At 40.1% G+C, this 22,931-nt stretch overlaps 1 protein-coding gene across 3 annotated transcripts in view; it reads right to left on the reverse strand.

Annotated features, from left to right (window-relative positions):
- PTPN13 (protein tyrosine phosphatase non-receptor type 13) overlaps positions 1-22,931 on the reverse strand; it is a 111,340-nt gene that overhangs the window by 67,044 nt on the left and 21,365 nt on the right. For all 3 annotated transcript variants that reach the window (XM_059470737.1, XM_059470736.1, XM_059470735.1), the window contains exons 2-6: positions 18,904-19,023; positions 11,174-11,343; positions 7,397-7,462; positions 4,557-4,742; positions 1,512-1,605 (exon numbers count right to left, since the gene is read on the reverse strand). In XM_059470737.1, the coding sequence (XP_059326720.1) occupies positions 1,512-1,605; positions 4,557-4,742; positions 7,397-7,462; positions 11,174-11,343; positions 18,904-19,018 (631 nt within the window). In that variant the 5' untranslated portion in view covers positions 19,019-19,023. The remainder of the gene's footprint in view (positions 1-1,511; positions 1,606-4,556; positions 4,743-7,396; positions 7,463-11,173; positions 11,344-18,903; positions 19,024-22,931) is intronic.

A 22,931-nucleotide genomic window follows, 5' to 3' on the forward strand; every position in this document is an offset into this window, starting at 1 on the left:
ACAAAGGTGTATAAAGAAACAGTGATGTTTGTTGGACAACACTGGAGACTAGGAAGCATAGAGTTAAAGAATTAACAAATTAACAACCAGAAAAATAAGATTCTGGTTCAAACTTTAAAATTAGTGGGAACCAGGGAAAGAATTTATTTTAAGAAAGCTCTTAAGAAATTCAGAAAAGGCAGACGACACAGTTTATGAACCCAGTGAACTAGATTGATCCAGTCCCAAACCCTGTATTTCTAAAAGATCTCTCTAATGCTAGAGAAATATTCTGGGAAAAAAAAAAAAAAAAAAAAAAAAGAAAAAAAAAAAAAAAAAAGAAAAAAAGAGAAGAACCAGTAAGAAAACAAAGCCCCTGAGAAAGCTGTCAGAACAGCAAATTTGTGCCAGAAAATAAGAAACAGCTTGTACCAGAAACTGTTCCTAAACACACGGTGCTGTAAGGGAAGGGCTGACAACCACTGCCATAAGTGTTTTATATCAAACACTAGCATAATCTAGCCACATCTTAAAAAAAATTATATACATATCTCAATAAATGAAGACTACCAATCCCTTGACAGACTTGTGTCTAATTTCTGCAGTTCATATTGTCACTGACAACTTCATGGGTTATTTCAGTTCCTGCTTTTCACTGCATTGTTGCTTGACACAAAGCCAAAGAACAGAGGAGCAACTTGAGCACATCAGCAACATATCTTTGTTGCAATGACTTAGACTGGTCCAAGCTGATGCCTTATGAAATGTTCCTGCTCAGCTCCACAATTCTTCCAGAAAAATTAGAGACCAGCCTTTTGGACGAATACATCCTCTTGCCTGAAAAGCCTAGCACAAAGCTGATGCTGCTGATGCTGCCAATGACCCTAAACAACATCTGTGATCTTAAACAACAAAAAGTCATGGCAAACATCAGCATTCAACCTATATCACTTCATCCTTTTTCCTCCAACAGCAACCATCTGTCTCCTCCCTGGTCTCCCAGTTTCCTCTTTCCTTACTTCCCTGAAGTAAAGTACAACTCTACCTGGTGTCCATATCTACCTCACACTATCAAAGCAAAGCAGAACTGTTATAGAATATATACCACTTCTCTTCAGGAAAAAAAAAAAAAGGCAGCAAAAGAGCTTTGTGTGCACGGAAAAGAGTTTAGGGCTCCTTGGGATGCAGGAAGAGATGTTTTGTGCAATTGGAGCTATGATGAGGGAGCAGAGTCCACATGAAAGAGGGAAAAAGGCAAAGCTGCTTCCTGTTCCTCTAGCTGACCAACCTCCAGCTGAAAATCTCCTTTCCCCAGAAACAAAACATTTGGCTGAGAACCTTTAAAACCTGTTCCCACCATAAGGACTGAACTGAAAAAAGACAAGTATTTTCCTGAAACCATCACCAACTTTTAGCTAGATACTGAACCACCAGAGTTCTGTGAATGTAAGCAAGTCCTCCTCTATTTGATTTCTTTGTTTGCAAAATCTGCCCAAACCTGGTCTTCCCCAGGGCTGTAATGAAGCACTTACCTGTGGGAAGCCCTTTTCCCCTCAGCCTCTCCCGAATAGCCTGGCTCCTGTCTGGCTGCAATTTTCTATCTCCATTACAAGACAGCTGATCCATCTGCAAAAAAAGGCAGTAACAAAGTTAAAATGTTGGGAGAGCTCATATTAGTATGAAACAAGCATTGTTTTTATGTAAATGCACAATATTAGTCAGTGTCAAAGAGTTAAGTGCAGAATGGGAGTTCAAACTTTTCAATAAAGAACTGATTCATCAGTGAGACATCCCCTCAAATTATCCATATTTGAACAGTGTGTGCTTTATTTAACTACACATTTGGTCTACCTTTTTTCCACTAAGAATGAACTAAGTTCACAATTTAAACACATTCCACCCCTACAGCAAACTGAAGGGACAGCAGCACACAAAAACCATCTTCCGTGATTACAGCATGACTAGAACTTGCCTAGTTCTACTGCGGAGTTTTCTGCATAACAGGAAGAACTGTCTTGTACCCTCACAGGACTGACTGCACATGCCAGATCACATGCACCCATTTGTGAGCAGCCTCTTCAGCCCCTCAGGCACATTCCTTTCACGTGTCATTCCTTTTACTCCCACTAACTTTTCACTTAACCTTATTTTTTTTAAATCACTACTTCCCTAGGAAAAAGCTTCACATCTACAATCATTCAAAGAACAGTTTATTTGCTACAACAAAATATTCTTAGTGAGATCCTTCCATATAGTGGGAGTGTAACCTGGACAGCAGGAGGGAAGGAGAAATCAAGCAGACTTCACAGTTACAATACAACTCAGTTAACATGAAACAGACTGAATCAGCCTGGGGCTATATTGCCCTTCACAAAGCATATTAACGTGGCAAATGAAAACATTCAAATGGGACCTCTCAGCTGTGCTTCAAATGGCCAGTTACAGAGATAAGACCCCAGGAGCCTTTGATGAGGCCCATCAAGATTAGAGCATGCCAACCTTGGAATAATAAGTTGCACTCTGCAACTTATTTATACAATTTATACAATTTTCTTGTTAACTTACAAAATTCCAACACACATACAGAGCATTGAACATTAAAACCAGCAGGGCTGGCTGGCTAAGGTGCACAAAAACCTAGCAGCACAGCTATGCTGTCATTGCTCTGTTAACTCTTGGTTCTGTTCAGCTAGGTTTTTTCCTTGTCTTCTTGCAAAGCCAGTGCAGTGACACATTCAGAATTAAAAAGGTCACTGGCAAGGAAATAAGCAAAGGTTCAGCACTGGATGACTGCTAGTCCCACTCTAGTCCCACTCCTTCATCAACAGCATGGACAGGAGACTGGGAGCACACTTGCTGGATTCAACTCTGCACTGGATTTCAGAACAAGTACTTGGGAGCACTGTTACTTCGTGGGCAGGCTGGTCTAGATCAGTCTGCCACCCTAACCCCAGACTCCCTGGAAGCCTGCTGACAAGAACAAGAGGAGGGAAAGCAGAAAACTTGCTACCCTGAAATGGCCATCAACAACTTGGAGAATAATGACTCAGAGTGGCAGTTTCTATAGCTTGTGGCCTGATTTAAAATTTGGATCTTTATTTTAACAGCACCACTGCTGAAGGCCCTGTAGCCTTTTATTTCACTGAACCACAGACTTGGCAACTACACAAGACTTCAGACACTACAGTGAGGAGCACTGGACTGACAGACATACCTCACAGGCTAGACAACGCTTTGTGGAGCTCAGGCTCAGCACCATTTCTGGAGGTCTGGCATAATCAGCTGCTGTCAAATGTTAGACAAATGCAGGGACCTCTTGCTTTTTGCAAGCATTTCCAAACCAGATATATGAAGAAACTATCTAACAATTAGATCATACCTTTTTATTAAAAAAATGTGAGGGAAGCATCAGCAAATAAACATTTTTCAAGAATTTCAGTGCTGTCTCCCTAAACAGCAATTTTTAATTTACATGGACCTGCTGTAAAGAATCCAGAGAAAGGACACCAAGCTGATTAGAGGGATGGAGCACCTCTCCTATGAGGACAGGCTGAGGGAATTGGGGTTGTTCAGGCTGGAGAAGAAAAGGCTTGGGGTGACCTAATTATGACCTTCCAGTACCTGAAGGGACCCTACAAGAAAGACAGAAAGGAACTATTTACAAGGGCATGTAGTGACAGGGCAAAGGAAAATGGCTTCAAACTGAGAGTAGATTTAGATTAGCTATTAGGAAAAAGTTCTTTACTGTGAGGGTGGTGAGGCACTGGCACAGGTTGCCCAAGGAAGTTGTGGATGCCCTTTCCCTGGAAGTGTTCAAGGCCAGGCTGGATGGCGCTCTGAGCAATTTGGTCTTGCAAAAGGTATCCCTGACCATGGCAGGGAGGTTGCATCTGGCTTTAAGGTCTCTTTTAACCCAAACCATTCTATGATTCTATGACAATATATGGTCTTCCTTGATTTACTTAAAATTATTTAACTATTCTGAAGTTATGCTGTAATGGTTTAGGTGAAGAGAGAAGCTGCCCATCAGGAATAGTAACTTTGCAAGATGAGCTCATGCAATTTCTTTCACTTCTAAAAACAGTTTGGTCATTTTTAGACAATAAAATCCTCCACAAGTCTCATAATCAAGAGCTGAGCAGAAGCGCAAGAGAATTGGCACACTGCCTAAAGAGTCCTCCTTTCTGTTAATAAGAAACTCTCCAGAAGTCAAGCATAACTTCAAGTTAAAGTAAACTTACAGCAATCATTTCTGAAGCATTTCAAGTAGCAACAAGTCTAAGCCTTGCCCTACAGTTCATCACCTTGTTCTCCTGTTTCTCCCTACTTTTTTTTCAATGAAGAAAGTTCACGAAATGACCTGAGAAACTCATGAATGCATGTTCCAGGAGGAACTGTCAAGTGCACAAACTGCTACACGGGAACAGAAGCTGTTCTCTCCTTTCATCACTCATCCTTGTCAAAATTGCAACATACCAAAACAAGAGGAAGAAAGACTGCACAGTGACTCTGAATTAGCACTTTTGCTCTCTTCCTGCTCACCTCTATTGTTGCCTCAGATGCTGACACAGACTTACCCCAGACAGGCTTCCCAGAACCAGCCTGACCAACTGCTTCACATAGGAGAAGGAAGGGGCACAGTTGCTGTTCCTTATGTGGGCACTGCAGGCATCCAGGACAGTCCGTACAGACACGCGGGCGTAAATGACATCCTCACACATGCCCAGCAGGATGCTGTTCAGGTGGTCTCCAAGCTTGATGGGCTAGTGACAAACCAGAACAGGGGAGACAGGAGAATTAGTTTTAACAGTGACTTGGGGGTCTCTCAGAAATAAAGGACACTCAACAAAGCGCATTAACTATTCATGAGACTAGTTGACTACATTATCTGAGTGTCAGTTTGAAAGTCACCACCTGGGAGGTGAAAAAATAGTGGCTGTAGAACAGGAGAGAAGCATTCAGCCTCTGAATTCAACCCCTACTCTACAACAACCTGGCCTAAACAAGCTGCCTGATCTGCAAGGTGAAGACACCAAATACTTTTTCAAACACTGAATGAATAAGTGAAAATAAAGCAAAAGGGAAAAGGTTCAGAGGAAGTTTTAATCCTTAATTTTGACCATTCTGCTGCTCACAAATATAAAATTCAAACCTCATAACAATAATTTTGTACAATCCTCTGTGGTCATTTTCTGCAGTTCCTCACCTCTCCAATATTTTGCAGCAGATGTGTTCGCAAATTCCCAAATTCCAGTGATATCACCAAACAGCATCAACAAAAAAGGAAGGAATAAAACAACCAAGCCACTGGTTAACAAAGCAGAGCTTCATAACTGCAGGACAACACCCATACAGTCTAAAAAAATAAATCCAGATGTCTTTCTGCTCTCCCTGTTGTTCAGTGAATGCAGCACCCTGAAGGTGGAATATCCCTCCCCAGGGTATGCAGCAGTCAGTGATAACACTTGTTCTCAGGTGCCACAGGCACTTGGGACCTGAGCTTTCTGATCCGCAGCTCTCCCAAAGTGGGTGGTCACCCACAAAGTACAAACACTGTCAGGCTTTTTGCATCACAGAGTGCTTCCAACAATTGCAATCTTTCAATCTTCCCTGTGTGAGCACTCTTAAGGTGAACCATAAAAAAGACATTCTGGACCACCCTGATTTAATTAATGTAGGCTTTTCCCATCTATCTGTTTATCAGTACTAACTAATAATAAAAATCATGTATGTGAATAAGATATGAATCTCCTGTTCAGCCACACTCCAGCAGAGAAGCAGCTCATTAACCAACACAGGCAGACAAATACAGAAAACATATTTAAAAAAAAAGGGAAAATCTGCACATGCAAATTAATACACAATAGTAATGCCATCCACAAGATTGTCCTTTTGCCAACACTAACTCCACAGGACGCAGGATCCACATGACAACGTCCCAAAGGCAAATTCCTTCCAGGCATACCCTCACCACATTGTCTTTGGGGAAATACTGTTTCATTAGCAGGTAGAGCATGCCTTCCCACTACATTACTGAGAAACTGCTGCCACACTCTTGACACCAAAGAAAGAAACAAAGAAAACCGGGACTAAAATTTACGCCTACATTCCTCTCTACACCTTCTTCTTTAAGTCACCTACTTTAAGGCACTCTCCTACTACTGCTGAATACTGCTCCTTTCATCTCCTACTGTACAGGAGAGCAAAGAAACATAAAAGCCCTGGTAGCTAAGAAAACTCCAGGGATTTTGGGACAGGCACAGTAGGCATTATGACCAGGTAACCCTAAATAGCCAGAGCTCCAAAGTTTTCTACCTCACTTAGCTGCATTCAGGCAACTACTTCCAGGTAAGTACAACTGAGATCCCAACTACCACTCTGTTAAAGAAAATATCAGGAACTAAATGCTTAAAATACTGAAGTCTTTCAAAATTTTCTTCCTTAGTCTTATATATAGCATCAACTAGTAGGAACAAACATAAATTCAAACCACAAATTGCTTCATCTACAGCTGCAAGTGCATCATTAAATGCTTTTTTCAGAGGCATTTCATCTTATTTTCACTATTCTAGATATTCACTTCTTAAAGTTTAATTGGGGGCAGGGAAGGAGCACTGAGGAAAATAATGAATCACATTCATCTTCAGTCAGTTTTGTCAGGACAGTCTAAGAGTTCTGCTGGGTGTGTAAAATAACCACATTGAGCAATAACACTCAGCTCTAAGCAGTCTGCAACTGTGTCTGCACTGACTGACAAATCAATAGCAAGAGTCTACTCCCTGTTCCACACAATTCATACCCTTTCTTGGCCATTGTGAAAGGTAAGTATGTATATGTGCCAAATCCAGACTCACAGAATCTACAGCAGTGTGGAGAACAAGTTTATTATGAGTAAAGCAACATTGTTACTTCAATATTTATTTTTATATGAGCCTAAACTAAAACAACTTATTTTCTCCTTTGTCAGCAGCTTAAACCACTGTCTTTCAGCCTGTGGCATTACAGGATAGACCAGCCCAGATGTATCTTCATGGAAACTAACACAAACGTGCTATCAGCACCTTCTCCCTGCAAGACAACACCAGACTTCACAAGAAAAAGCTCCAAATATGGGAAAGGAAACTTCTGTACTGGGCAGTGACTGGAACAGACTGCCCAGAGAAGCTGTGGAGTCTCCCTCACTGAACCATCTGGATGCAATCCTGTGCCATGTGCTCTGGGATGACCCTGCTTGGGCAGGGAGGTTGGACCCACTGTGGTCCTTTCCAACCTGATCCATTCTGTAAAATTCTGGGAAAGGCATCTTACTCTTTAGTGTCTCAGTATGACACCCAGCCATGCAAACTCAAATGCAGAGTCAGTCAAACAACATCAAGTCTGTAGTCGCAATGTTAAAGAAAACCAAATCTAAACTTACCTGACTTTGAGGAACTTCGTGGTCAGCTCCCCAAAAGAGTGCCATGCCAAGAGAATAGATATGGACCTGCCACAAGACACAAGATATCTGTCAACTCATGGAACAAGACTGGAATTCAAAGCAGACTTCTTAAAGGAGAGCGACTAACTTAACAACACTTTGCTTAGAAATACATTTCTAGTATTTAAGCTCAGCTGTCTTTCACATCCCGCTTCTCCTTTACATAAGGTTAAGAGGAGCAAATCCTACTGCTACAAAACATTCAGCATCCAACCAGTGCCCCCATCTTCTCTGCTCAGTTTTAAGCTTTCATCTTACACTGAAGCCAGAAACTCATGTAATCCATACAATCAGCCTTGTGTGGGGTAAACACTGCATGGTTGTGTCCAAGGATCCTTAAAACCTGTGTCTGAAGGCAAGGCAGACTCAGCACGACTCAAGCAGGGATTACAAAGATTGAGATCAAAGGAAAAAGAAGGAATGAACAAAAGAATATAAACACTGAAAGCAGTACCTTAACGTATAACTGATATTTGAAGGTAAAAATACATTAACCATTACACATATAATTAACAATTAACATATCTTCAACATAATACACCCATCAGTACAGGGAATAAACCCTTTAAATACTGCAGAATTAAGAGCACACCTACAGAGCCAGCATGTGCTTGACTGTCAAAATAAAACAGGTAAGTGTAGAAAGAAAGCAGTTTTAGTTTTTCTAAACTGTGTAAATAATATACACTGGTCATACACTGTAAATAATATACACTGGTTATACCATATTATTAGTATTATTTATGGTACTTAAAGCAACAAATATATTGAATAATTCTGAAGACAATGAACAACAATTACAAGGACAGCAATAAATTAAAAGTTCACATAAGCTTCTTCAGCCTCTTTACCAACTAAAAGCAAAACATCTTACTTAAATTCTAGATATATAAATTGACAAAAATCTGAACAGATTAGGACAGCAGTCAGAAAAATGCATCAAGAGTTCTAAGTCAATACCACTGCCCTATCCAATCAGAAACATTCCTTTTCAAATACTGAGAAAATTGCTCCCTATCTGTTTTATTTTCCATTAGCCTTTCAACTGAAAAGCTACAAAGCGTTTCTTACATATTAAGATATACCACAGCTACACAGAAAAAGGTGAATATGCTTTCATGGCAATAATGAATGCAAAAAAACCTTTTCAGAAAAAGCCAACAAAACACAAAAGACACAAAACCAATCCAGAAAAAGCCCCAACTAAGCAAAAACGGAAGTTCTCCAACTCTTTCAGTCCCCCAATAATGCAAGAACAGCAATTAAAAAGACTATTATAAAATTAGTTAATTCTAATTAGAGACACTGTCATAGTCCTAAGCCTGTCAGTATTCAAGAAAAATTAGGACAACAGTCAGATACATTTCTGGGTTACCCTCTTTGGAATCTGGAGTTGGATTTGATGATCCTTGAGGATCCCTTTCAATTCAGGGTATTTCATCATTCTATGATTCTGAGCTTCAAAATACCCAAAGATATTTCCAAAAATGAGATGTGCAATCAGTCCTCTTAACTAAAACTTGCTACTCTACTAATCCATCTGAAAACAGCTTTCAAAATAAAAACATTTATTCAAAAATTCTAATTGATGTTTGTACTGTACTTAAAATATATTCCCCAATAAATAGATCAACATGAAATTAATTTCCCAAATCAATCTCCATTCTAATTTTGAATGCTTTGGTTACTCTATTTCCAAAAAAGCTTGCAATTACTTCAGACATATTTTGGACTCAAATTGACTGTGCCTTGGAATAAAAGGGGTATTTTTTTACTGACTATAATTTATTTTTAGTATTTCTCCTTGAATACACTATTAATTTGTAATAGCAAGTACAATCATAACTGAAAAGGCAAAGGTAAGCCTGTCACTTTCTGACACAAAGCCTTAAAAAACAAGGTGTTTTTCTGCCTTCAGCAGCTTTTAGTAGAACAATCTAAAAGGAAAACACCAACAATTTCCAAAATTAATTCAGTGAATTACAGCCGGTTGTGACAGAAGAAAAAAAAAGTTTAACATGTAAAAATTTACCACAGTCAGCAAAGCAAGATCTGATGCTGTGATCTAAGAAGCACACAGTCAACATATTCCTTACAAAGAACCAGTGTACACCTGATAGAGAGTAACAGGAATGCAAAGGGAAGCAGTGAAGAAAAGAGGGGTGCACATATAAGCTATTTATCACCCTCACCAACCTCAACTAATAAAGCCACAAAAGGACACCAGTTTTTGTACAAAGCTATGTTTCAGGGAGCTTCCTTCTTCCACATCAGCAGCTAAGTGGATCACCTTCCATCCAGCCAGCAGGGGTATGCTGACAGCAGGGCAGAAATTCACACAGCCCAAATGAGCAAGGATTAATCAGCCCTGCACATGCACAGAGTGCCAGCATTTGCTCATGGCCTATTGACACACTCTGTGCTGGCATTTACAGGCCACAGAGGTCCCTCTGAGTGCTTCCCTCCTAAAGATTAAGAAACATCACAGCATGGCTTTTCATAGTAACAGTCCTCCATTTATTTCAAAAAGAGAAAAAGTAGCATATTGAATACTGGCAGAGAACAAAGAATGCAATCAGCTCTGACCAAGGTCACAAGCTTGTCACTTCAGAACTATTTTTTCTGCCATTTTTAAAGGTCAGTTTTGTACATTAATGTACACTTTGTACATGCAGAGTTGGCACTAGAGGTAACATCACTGTCTTCAAAAGTGTCGTCCCTCTTAAAAGCAAATAAACAAACAACTCCAACAGTATGACTACAGGATTTGGCAGCTGCATCCTACATAACTGAACCTGAGACTTCATTGATGTCAGTGTTATTTTTACTTCTCTATCAGAACTTTCAGCCTAGGTTTCTAATTGTTTATAGTTTCGCCACAGACAAAACTGTAAACATATTTTATTTACCATTAATTTTGACAATATGCAGGGCAAGAAGGATGTCTAACAGGCTTGGGAGTACTGTGGATATTCAGTAGGTGTTCAGTGATATAGCCCTGAAGAAAATGGACTATATATAAAAAGCTGCTGAAACAAAATATTCAACACAGAAACACGTTTTAATAGTCCTTGTGCACACAACAGCAACTCATGCCAATACCACTTTCCTCTGAAGTAAGAGCTGTTTCTTCCTGGAGGAACACTGCCAAGTGTCATAATTGTTCCCAGATTACAGCACTGTCTGTGGCGAGCTCCCCTCTAAGGATTATTGACCCAGGGAAGCCAAGGAGATAGAAATAGCTCAGCTTCCTTTTCACTCCCACCACTAAATATCTTTGCCTAAGTCAAGAGAATGGTTTCCTGAGGCAAGTGTTACCATTCAGAACAAATTTTTGTCAAGAAGAAAGCTGAGAGGATAATAATTTTGACTGTACCTGTCAGTGACCTGGAGGAGACCACATACACAAACCTTACCTGTCTGAATATTTACTCTTGTGAAAGAGTTTAATGGGAAAAATGGCAATTCTGTGCAGCCATTGCCCAAGTATGTATGTGGCCAGGGCTTGTACAGACTCTTCCTCCCAACTGCATACAACTATAATCACTATTCCACTTTAACCAGAAAAAACAAAGTAGGAGGATCCCTCTCCCACCTCACAAAAGAAATTACATGAATCACAAACCATGGGGAGACAAAAAGGGCAGTTTAAAGCTATTTTGTGAAGGGATCAACAACAAAACACCAGAGCTGTCTGCCAAGGAAGAGGCACTGTACCTTCTCAAGGTCTGACAGGGATGACAGCGAGTGGCTCTGCAGCAGCTCCGGTGCTGTGAACGCTCGCAGGTCTTGTTGGGACACATTCTCATCAGTAAATGACACACTGCCAGATGGAAGCAACAGGAGAGACCACGGAGAAATGATGAATTCCAGAGCAGCAGGATCAGCTGTAATTGAAAAGGGAAAGAAAAACAAAAACCACCCTGAAAATGAAGCAATGTTGTTTGATGCCCTTGCTGGATGTTAGTTTATTATCAGCCTGCATACTATTAGTGGAATAGATTCATGCTTCCTTTTCCACCTGTGGTGTTTCATAACCACAACAACCACCTCAATTTTAATCACACTGGGGAGTAACACCTATCTTTTATGACTATTCTTCACTATTACTCATAACAGCAAGCTTAGGAAGAGCCTGCTAAAATACTCACAATCCCCTGTCCTGATGTTATTTCATTTATGTTACAGCTGACACATAAAATGTTCCCTTTCTGCAGTGCACATGTCATTAAGGCTAATTCCTACAACAGGAATTCCGTCCCAAACTCCATTCCTACAATGGGGTTTGCTCCTATTCTAACATAGAACTACTGCAGCAGCAATTGCCTGGAAGAGAGTAGACAAAGTTAGTGGGGAAGGAAAATACTCATTAGAGTGGCTAACAGAAGGGGACAAAACAAAAGAGTTTTGGGGCACAGAAGTCCTTTTTAGCCTAAAGTGAAAAAATATTACAAATACCTGAACATTTCAAAGCAAGCACTGAAATTGCAGAACCAAAAGTAACCAAGATATGCAATTTGCCAGCTAGGTTTTTGATGTCTGATGATACTGCAGTCAAACTAACTAAAAAAAAAACAAAAAACAAAAACCAACCCCAAAAAAACCCAAAAAAATAAACAAAACAGAAAAAAGACCATTTCCTTAAGTCAAAATATTTTACTTGAATCAACCCAGTTTCACTGAAGGAGGCATGAGATTTCACTAAGTAAAACTAAATGTTAACTTTTATTTTTTCATAGCCTTCTGCTACACAATGTATCAAAGACCTGAGGAAACACACCTTTGAACAATATATCCTTTTCCCTTGATACAGTAAGCAAAACCAGCAGGGAAATAATTTCCTCCATTAACACCATCACTAACATTTTCCATTCTCCAGCTCAGGATATTCCTACAGTGCTGGTTCCTAGACAGATGAACTATCTTGTAATCTAGATTATTTCTAATCTCCTAGGAAATGTATTAAATTACTGCTTGCAGGTATCAGGTGTAAAAGGATCTCCCAAGTAAGTCCTTCCATTTTCTAACCCCACTTCCTCTGAAACTAACAGAGTAAGTGCTGGTCGCTGCTGTGGCAGCAAGTTCAGATGTCAAAAAAAAAAAAAAACAAACAAAGATGGACAGGCCATTCTATAATATATAACAAGAAAATAACACACTATAGAGCAAAGCTTCCAGAAATATTTTCAGGAAGACTATCTTAGTTGGCCTTAGACTTTCAAAAATTGTCCTGTGGGTAACTACTGGATTCTGCACCCCTTCTGTGTGCATCCACCACTGACATAAAAACCCTAAACAACCAACATCTTATAATATTTTAAGATTTCACCTTTTGAGTCCCAACTCAGGAGCCTTAAGAAATGTAGACGCTTTAATCTTAATTTAACATTTTATATAACAAGCACTTGAAATACATAAAAACTCTTCATATTCTGAAACATACGAAGACAAAAAATTGATTTAGCTTTGAGAATTAACCCCCCTAAATTACTCTCAAGTCTTCACAATACTAATTTCAACAAACTTTAGAGCATTTGTCCCCTATAGACATAGAGTCTGACTGTAAAATTAATGTGATAAATAGGAACTTTAAAAAAGGACTGATTTCGCCAGGCTCATTTTAGTGACACTTTCTCAACTTCCTCCTGCAGTAGCTTATAACTATTGTAGCAGATCACAGTGCCTACATCCCAACTCCAGGGAATCTCATCTACTATTATGAAGGATGAGGATAAAACAATTAATTCTCCAGTTTCTTCCTTAAGGCATGCATCATAAACCAAAATAACTATCTCAAAGCTCCAACCAGGTAGCTATTCCTAAGGAAATACATTTTAGTAACACTACTCTAATGTGTTTGCACCATGGATAAAAAAGTAGCAAAGATGCAATGCATCAAACAGCCAGCAACTGTAGGAAAACAAAAGAACCTATTTTCCAGTGATAATATTAATGTCATCTTCTGTTTAGGCTTTCAGAATCATTTACAGGAGCAGTAAGGGTAACATACTCCTGAAAGTACTGAGGAAAATGACCAAAAAAAAAAACAAACCCAAGGATTTCAACCCCCTTTTTTAAAGGCACTGGATTTCAGGATATGGCTCCTGGTCAATTTTCTATCCATTGGGCTTTCAACTGTGCTAGAGCTGCCAGCCTTATGAGTTAACTCCAGAACTATGCAAGTGGGTAACAAAACACTTGTGAGAGCACAGCATTTCAAGCAGTGCCAAGATAGAGATAAATAGCGTGGTCTTACTTAAAGGGAGAGAGTGAACTGGCTTTAAACACAATAAAAACAGAAATAATCTTCAGCTACAGAGCATCTGCCAAACAAATGAGAGAGCAAAAGAATCCTTTATGTGCTTTAACAGCATACAAATAGCCTGAAAAAGACCCACCACATTCCAAGAAATATTTGAAATGGATCTATTTTACATTATTGATGCCAGGTAATTTTGAATTCCCAAGCTACAGTCAAGTCAGTCCTTCAGGATCTTTTTCCCTCACTTCTCTCTTAGGCTACAGCCATTAGCACAGAACACACAGAGACACACACAAATCTCTGAAAAGCACAGAACAACCCAAAAATATATACAAGGCTGTCAACACACATCTTTGTTTCCCTCCATAGCCCTCACTGAGACAAGTAATCTGAACATTTGTACGCTCAGGCCAGGCTGGAGGCAGCCAGAGCAGTGACTCCCCTGCAGCCTGGCCAGGAATGCTGCAGGATGATGCCAGCACCCAGGACCACTTGTGCTGGAAATGCTCTCGTCCTTGGGCTGGTGCAGCGTGTCCCTGCACGCCTGCTGCGCAGGGCAGGCAGCGCTGCAGCGTCTCTGCTCCCTCTGGCACACAGGGATAGGAGAGCTCTGATGGGACACGGAGCCCTTGGAAAACTGAAATGCACTCTTTCCTGAGGGTACTGGAGAAAGAAACAGGGTGAACAATTCATTTCTGAGATCAGTTTCTGCTCCTGAGCTGCCCCACAGCCAAACAACACACTGCACTTCACTGTGGTGCTGACCACATCAGCACAGCTCTGCCAAGAGTGCAGAGTCACTGAGCCTCTGTGCTGGGAGTAGGGTGGGTGGAGGTGGAGGAGCAGATGAGGAATAGAAACTAAACATTTTTTAAAATCCCAATAAAATTACAAAAGCCCAATCTCTCTCCTTCTCAGCAACTGAAAGAACAAATGTCACCAGATGATGAAAAAAGGAAAATCATTCTCCAAAAGCTACTGGGAAAGGAGAAAAGCAATCATTTATCGCAAGGATGAGCTGGGAAACGAGAATTTGGGTTTTTACCCCTTCCTATTGCATTTTTCTTCTTGTCAACCAAACCAATCCATTTCCTGCTCCATCCCAACTAGGTCCGTGATTACTCTGGACTCACCACCAGTCCCCATCAACACATTTCACACTTCGCCTTCCTTCTTTTCATTACACTTACTCAAGCAAAGCAGCTCCAGGAGTCTGACTGTCAACGAGATTTACAGGTCCCTGAAAACCATAATCTTGCTTCTTCACATCCACTTTCAGATGATATAACTTTTCTTTACATAAATAATTTCCCATAAGCAAATTTGCAAGACATTCAACTTGCAAAGACTTTCCTTCTTTGCTCAACCTGTCTTTTTAATATCAGACTCACTTTCCCCCTTCTCTTCCCCTTCCTTTAGATACATGTCTCCAAGCTTAAGGTCCAATTATTTTCAGAATCCTCAACACACACTTTAGAACAGGAGTGGCCTAAGTGACATATGAATGCTTTTCCAGTTTCCAGTTTAGATAAATCTTTTCCAGTTAAACCGAGCAAATTAGAGGGACGCCTGTTTTATAATTCTCAGCAGCAGCGAGCACAGCATTCTCCTTATGCTTATACACTCACATTTGAGATTACTTCAAAGACTTGTTTCTTTGACCTCATGGAGTTCTGAGTGCAAGATACAGCACGTCTGAGACAGCTGATACACCCTTTCAACAACAAAATAGTTATTGCAGATAATTAAACAGATGTAAGAGAAGGGCAGGTCTGGTATCGGCCTTTTCAAATCTCCAGATTAATCTCAACATTGCCAGTGCAACTGATGTCAGGTCTGCAACTGAGTCCCAGATTGCCTTTCTCCTTCATTTAACAGCTTATAAGCTGCTGACAAGACAGCTACCAGAGCTGATCTTCTAAACTGCTGATTACCAACTGGGCACTTTAATCTAAGCTTTCATTTTTTATAATGCTAGAAATAAACGTGTGAAGTATCTTTAAGGAGCTTAACATCTGTTAGAACTGTAAATACAAAGAGGGATAAAAACATGCACATTTCTGTGTCTGTTGCTGAATAAGGTGTGATGTTGATATGCAGTTAACCATGAAGACAATGGATCTTCATCCTGTGCTCCTCTTATTCAGTGCTTTGATGGATAAGAAGATAGACTCACAAAAAGACATGCACAACTTCTATATATTGAGAAGTCCTCAAATCTGTAACAAAAGCTTGTTCTGGACTTTTTTTCTAATTTCCAGAAACTAGTTAAAGTAAGAAATTAATTGAAAAACAGGTTCTCAGTTGACTGAGGGATAGCTAAATTCCCAACTTGAAACAAACTACCAAAACCACATACATAAATGATTACTTGGGCTGGTAACTCCTTTAAGTGTCTCTGGTTCCTGGGCTGGTGTGAGGAGGCTGCCAGCAGATGGCAATTTAAAAGTTGGCTATTCCCTCATTTCAAAACAGCTGGTGCACACACTATTGAACATTATGCCTAATTTATTTTTTTTTAATAAAAAATTTACAGAACACTCAGCAAAGCTTATCTTTTGTTACAGAACAGCGTGTTCAGGGACTCCAGGACTCTGTACAGGGAGGAAGAGCACTTTTGAGAGCTGGTCAAAGCTGAACATGCTGTCATCTTGCAGAAGCTAAAAGCTTGCCCTAGCTCCCTCTGCCCAGGAGTGATCAGTCAGTTCTGAAGAATTCTGGAAACTCTCTGCCATAAAATAGCTCTTCCACACCAAATGCATGGAAGAAATGGGCCCGAAATTTGACCAAGGAAAACAAGATTTCTTTAGAATCCCCTGTTTGGTACAAAGAGCAAAACTGAGTCAGACAAGCCTAGAGGAGCCACCACATTTTTCTATTCCTGCATGTCAACACCACCTTCATAACCCAGCATGGAAACTGATATTCAAGATGACAAAAAAAGTTTCTAGATTGCTTCCTGAGAAAAGACAACCTTCATTAAAGACTGTCTGGTTATCCAGCTCTTGCTGGGAGGAATTAGATGACCTCTATCAACCTTAGCTACACAGAAAAGCTCTTTCATTTGAGTGTCTCCTGAAGTGCATTTTACCAAAGGCTATATCCCAGGCTAATTAATAGCATGCAACTGAAAATGGTTTGCTGAACTAGCAGAAAAACAACTCAATAAAACAGCTTCATCTCCAAAAAAGAGACAGATTCTTCTGGCACTGATTTTTATCTGAATTTGTGTTTTGGTCTTCATGGATAGGAAGTAAGATCATAAGCTTCTGCCACCTTAGCCAGTCTTGGCTGGCAAACATTCCCCTGCCTTAAAAACACATATCAGAAGTCCTGGGGCAGATTTCTGGTTTGTGCTCTCATCTTTCAGTACTTGTTCTTCTGAAGGAGGGCTGACTGTGTTCTCACTGTCAATGCTTGCATGCAGTCTTCATGGAGATTATGGTAACTTTTCTGCACTACTCTCAGGACAAGAAGGGGTGAGCTCTCATTTCCAATGGAGACGCCCTTCTAGAAAAACATTTAGACCTAGGATAAAGTTTTAAGTGGAAAATTAGTAGTGAAACCACTACTATGTGCTCATACAACTGTGATCTTGCAGGTGGATTAGAAGATGGAGTTCCATGTGTCAATTCCTGTAAAGTTTACAAGAGCAAACCTCTAATCATTCAAGATCCCTCTTAAGTCAAGGTCTTAACAATCTGCCCTTTTAAAAGAAATAATTCTTCTGTCTCTAAGAGACAACAAAGAGTGAAAGAGAGGAAAGCAGATGCCAGCTTTCCTTTTCTTGCAGTATGAGAATCAGCAGGACAGGTCAGTTGCTCAAACTGCAACAACAAACTCAGCACTCCTAATCAGGAAAGCTTTTTACTACACATAGGCTGTGAGAACACTGGTAAAGGGAAGAAGGTAAATTTGAATGGGATGTCAAAATTACCTATAATTCACCTGGCAAAAAATATGTTGGAGAAGTTGATAAAATTCCTATTTGTAAAGCTAAGTGAAGTGTGATCAGAGATCGGGCACCATATGGCAGCTTCTGCCCACATCTGCCTTCTCTGGAGCCTGTGAAGCATCCAACAGGGACCACTCTCAGAGGCTGTGCAATGCATAAGACAGAGGTAGTGTCTGATTCAATAGATTGTCTAAACCAAATCTTAAAAAAAACAGCCCAAAACAACTTCTATGCTGAATCTTGATAAAATTCTAAACAAAATACTTGCAAAAAATACAAAATATTTTGTCCCAAATAATAAAGATTTTCCCCTTGAATATTAATGTGGCAAAACAATGACTATTTCCAAAGTGTGAGCCTTTGATTTACCATTAATAAAACTGAATAAGCTTACATATGCATGCTTAGCTATAAGGGGATGATCCCCCCCATAAAGGTGCTGAAATACTAGGATGCATCATGGGAACATATACTTTATCTGAGAACAAGTTAAAGATGTTACTGAAGTTCAATCTGTGGGTTAAGTATTTATTGCTATTAAAAAAGAAAGGGAGGGATGGGCCTTAAGGACTTGCAGATTATAAAGAAAAGAAAGGAAAACATAAGGAAGGGGAAAAGTTCCTTATTCAGACCTTGTGCTAAAATGTGTATTATTAGCAGTGTTGCAGATGCTGAGCTTGGCGCCTACTGAGGTGGGAGGGGGGAAGGAGAAGAAATACTTCTACTCCTTTGAAGACAAGACTGCACCACATTCCTTCAGTAGATAGATAGGTGCTGCCACTTGCATTTTGGGGAATCATACCTAGCCCTCTGGTGAAGTTTTCTGTTTTTCACCTTTGAGAGCAAATCTCTTCAGAACACACTGGTCATGACTACACAGTTCTGTACCCATTTCCATGTCCACTTAAGTACCAAAGTGATCCAGTGGTCTCAGACTTATTTATCACTTTTTTTTCCTATGTTTCCATCTCACTCCAATGGGTCTAAAATAACTGAAGTTACCACCACAAGAACTAGGATATGTCACAAGTTCTGGCAGAACATGAAGTGAAGGCTGAAAACAACCTTTGGGCTGTGGTGCAGAGAGGCACTGACCCAGAGGTAACTTAGGAGCAAGGTATTGTTTGGATTTAGAGCCTAGAAGGACAAGGCAGTTTATTTATAAGGCACATTAATATAAACAAGATGTTTCCAGTTAGACTGTATTTATCAGTCTTAAACAATGCTTACCTTTTCTGAATAGTTCTTGAAGGCTCTCTGCACTTTGATTTAAAATAGCCCATATTTCCTCTTCTTGCAGTGGTCCCCCCCGAACCTCCAGAGCCTCTGCTAGTGACACATGCATGTTACCTGGGAAATAAACAGACTGATGTGAGACTAAATAACATCTTTTCTTCTCCATGCATACAGCATTCGAGTAGTAATAATCCATGTTCAACCCTCAGTCACAAAAATTCTCCAGCATTAGCAGAACCCATCAAATATCAATAATACAAAATGTTCCCTATGGCAATGAAGAATTTTGAGTACTCACTCCAGAAAAATTCAGATTAAGAAAATAATGATCCATATTAATATCAGAGGCTCTACATCCATAAATTTAACAAGCTAGCATTAATCCACATACTATAGACAAGAGCTTGCTGTTTATAAATATGACATATCAATCAGTAGTTGCAGGTTTATTAAAATAAATCAGCTATTAACAAGATTTTGACAGGTTTAAGTCATGAAGCTGTTGTTAGAAAATGAAGAAGAGCTTCCTTTTCTAACAACAGCTTCATGACTTAAACCTGTCAAGATCTTGTTAATAGCTGATTGATAGCATCTCATAACCATATTATGAGACCACTGCCAGCAAATATGCACACAAGCAAAACAGCTATGGAACTGATAGGTAGCTATGGAACAGCTTCTCCTTGCAGTTAAAATCCAAAATAAAACTGTTAACAGCACTCCACATGTTACATCCCCAGAAAAAAAATAAAGATTTCTTTCCCCAGATAAACAAGGTTATGCTTCATTATTTTTTGAAAGAACTAATCCATTTTCACCACACAACAACATAATATTCTGTTGTCCAAAACCATCTGAAAACTGAAGACTGCATCCCTAAATATTCTGGCAAAGGAAAGCTTCATCCATTCGATAAGCTCAGGAACAAATACACCATGTGTCTGCTTAATTATTCCAGCTTTCTATGGAATGTTGTCAGATTGAGCACTCATGCCAATTTATATTTCTTATTAGGATGCACTGGCTTCTCTGTGTGCTTCTCTCCAAAGCCCAGAGAATAAAATCTTGAGGCAGTGAGCTGCAGTAAGAGCCTAAGGTGTACTGTCACTCATCACTGGTAAGTTTGTCATATGTCTCAAATGCTCCAAAGTTGTTGCTGGAAATGGAAAATAGAGTTCCACAAGCAATGCTTATGGTCTGGAGCCTAGTAGCTGATACCAACAGTTTCAGATGACCCAATGGTACCGCTGGAAACTCCTGCCCCTTCCTGTAAATCACCTACCCAGAGTCTCCCCAACACACCATACAATCCCGGCTCAGGTGTAGGATACTAACCTAACAAATTTAAAGAGGAACAGGTTTACAGGCTATATTTAATTCCCCAACTGTCTAGGCAGCTTTATGCCTTCCATGTGTTTTTAACTACAGATAACCAACCTAAACATATATAATGGCAACATAAAAGGCTGCATATCCTGCAGTTTCTAACTGAAAACATGGGATTTGACAATACTTGCTAAAATACTACCCTTTTCACCTAGAATTCCATCCCACTACTGAAAAATTACATATTGCTAGCTATTTTTCCTTATTTCACAACTTGCCGGTTTGTAGCATTCAATTACTGTGCATATTTACTAAGCCAGATATATTTTCAAGAACTAATATTCAAAACTTGTCATCAAAAGACAGTGGAAGGGAAAGCAGACTCAGATCACATTTAAAAGAAAGATGAAATCTGAATTCCCAAAGAGAAAAAATAAATAAACCATGAAAAATGGCAAGGTAGGGGCCAACTGCAATAAATGGATGGAAAACCAGAAAAAATTGTGCTTCCAGTCAGCATGAGAGTCACATACACCAGGCACAGAGTGAGTGTCTGGTCTCACTGTTTCAGAAAATTCTGTGATTTCATGCCACTGTCTCAAATTTCAGTAGGTACATCTAAAATCAATCTATCTGGATTATTCAGATTAAAAGACCTCATCTTCTCCTAGGGACTAAAAATACATGAACTCCAAACGAAAACTTTCTGTGACAAATATTCAAAAGGAGAATGCCAAGCATAAGAACAACAATCCCCTCTTGCCCACCCCAAATCCTTCTCTGTCACTCCCCTTCCCCCCATTCTGCAAAACACTGCATCCTTTCAGCTGTGATTAAATAGTGTGGATTGTTCTGTAGCAGATATAAACCAATTCCCTATTTAACTACACAACAGAGACCATGAGCATGTCTGCTCAAACTCCCAAACACATTACATCAACAGTAAAAGAATCCTACAGCAAACAATTCCTTGATCACAGTAGGAAGCAGCATGAATACACACACCCAGCCATCCAGGCCTCTGCTGCAGCAGGGCAAGCAACAAGATCTGCTTGCATTTTACACACAGGAGCTTGACAAATGAAAATCAAACACAACACAACAAAACCAAACTATTTCAAACTGATTTTGAAAGCCCAAGTGAAATCTGTCACAAAACCAGTCATTACAAGCATAGCCACACGCAAAATGCCAAAAAGCTGGGATTTGAGTGGGATTCTCATTGAAGCAGATCTGTTTCACTAACATTTTGGTAACTTCCTCCATGACTTTTCTTCCTCAAAGTTATCTTTAAGCTGCAGTGCTTGTCTGTCTCAGCAACAGGCAGAGCAACACACTGGTTATGAGGATTAAAGAACAACCCACAAAATGGTTCCCTAGCACCAAGGAACTGGTTGAGGGGAGCTGGGGTGAGGCTGCTGGTAGAAAAATGCAAGGCCAGGTTTCTCCACCTGTCCAGCCCACCTGGCATCAGCCAGGCACCCATTTGGAGCTGACAGTGGAAGTGCCTGGCTAAATACCTATTTCTCCCCCAGCAGTTTGTCTGTCTCAGATGTTTTTCACAAGAAGATATTTGTAGGAATACTGATGTTTGCAATGCACAACTCCAAATTTGCTGTCTCCTTAGATTCTGTGAACCCTCAATAGTGTGTGGTCCTTTGTGACTACAGAAACCTAAATGCTCGATTCATACATAAGCTTTTGGTTCTATGCAATACCCAAACATTATGATAAATTGCAATATAAGGATTCTATTGAATAAGTTTTCTAAGAGAAAAGCATTTAAAGTTTTTGTAGAATACCATATCAAAACAATGCTCCTGGCAGTCCCTGTATTTTTCAGTGACCAGCCGAGAAATCTAGATGCACTGGTAAAGTTCTCTGTGGACTCATGGTTCATGTCAAGCCATTTTTTTGCTACAAGTCCTCTCCCTGTCTCCTCTTCATCCAAGGAAAAGCAAGATCTGGAATCCTGTGCCCTGTTCCTTTTACTCCTTGTAATAAGGGATGGACAGACTAAAGAACATGGAAAGGTGCACCTTCCAAGGATGAGTTCACTTCCCCTTTTGTTGGGACAGAATTATGATGGCACCTTAGTATGAGGCCACAAGGAGATGGGATTGGAGCAGGCAAGTCTCAGGGTTAGGCGCATGAACTCCACAGGAACTGCTAAGGCATGGAGTACTCATACACCCAAAATTCACATGAAATCACAGCCACAGGACATCTCTCCAAACAGGAAGATTCACACAGCAGAGAGCACAGCACAGTGTAGGAAGGCAGTGGACAAATTAAACCAGTTAGCACTGGAGGTGCATAGACATGAACCTGACAGACTGCTTGTTCTGAGGCAGAATTTACTTCCAGACCACACAGGAATACTATTTCCACAGGAAGAGAGTTGCATTGTATGGAGGCAACTTTTATGCTCCAGGACAAGAGAGTAAATTCAGGTGTAAATCATTTATATTAACAAGCTCTGAGTGCAAATTTCTTGGCACCATTCAGCCCTAAGCCATGCAGGCAACACAGTCACGGGGAAAAGTGTTGCCTAAGCCAGAGGCCTCTCCCATATTTCAGACAGTTTTTGAAAAGAGCCTGCCTACCTCATGAGGAGCAGCTGCCAGCTCCTCCCTCTAGACAGACAGCTCTCACTCCCCAGTGAGTGGGATGGGGCTCTGCCTCTTGCCTCAAAA

The sequence above is a fragment of the Ammospiza nelsoni genome, chromosome 4 (genome assembly GCF_027579445.1).
Source record: "Ammospiza nelsoni isolate bAmmNel1 chromosome 4, bAmmNel1.pri, whole genome shotgun sequence".
Lineage (NCBI taxonomy): Eukaryota > Metazoa > Chordata > Aves > Passeriformes > Passerellidae > Ammospiza > Ammospiza nelsoni.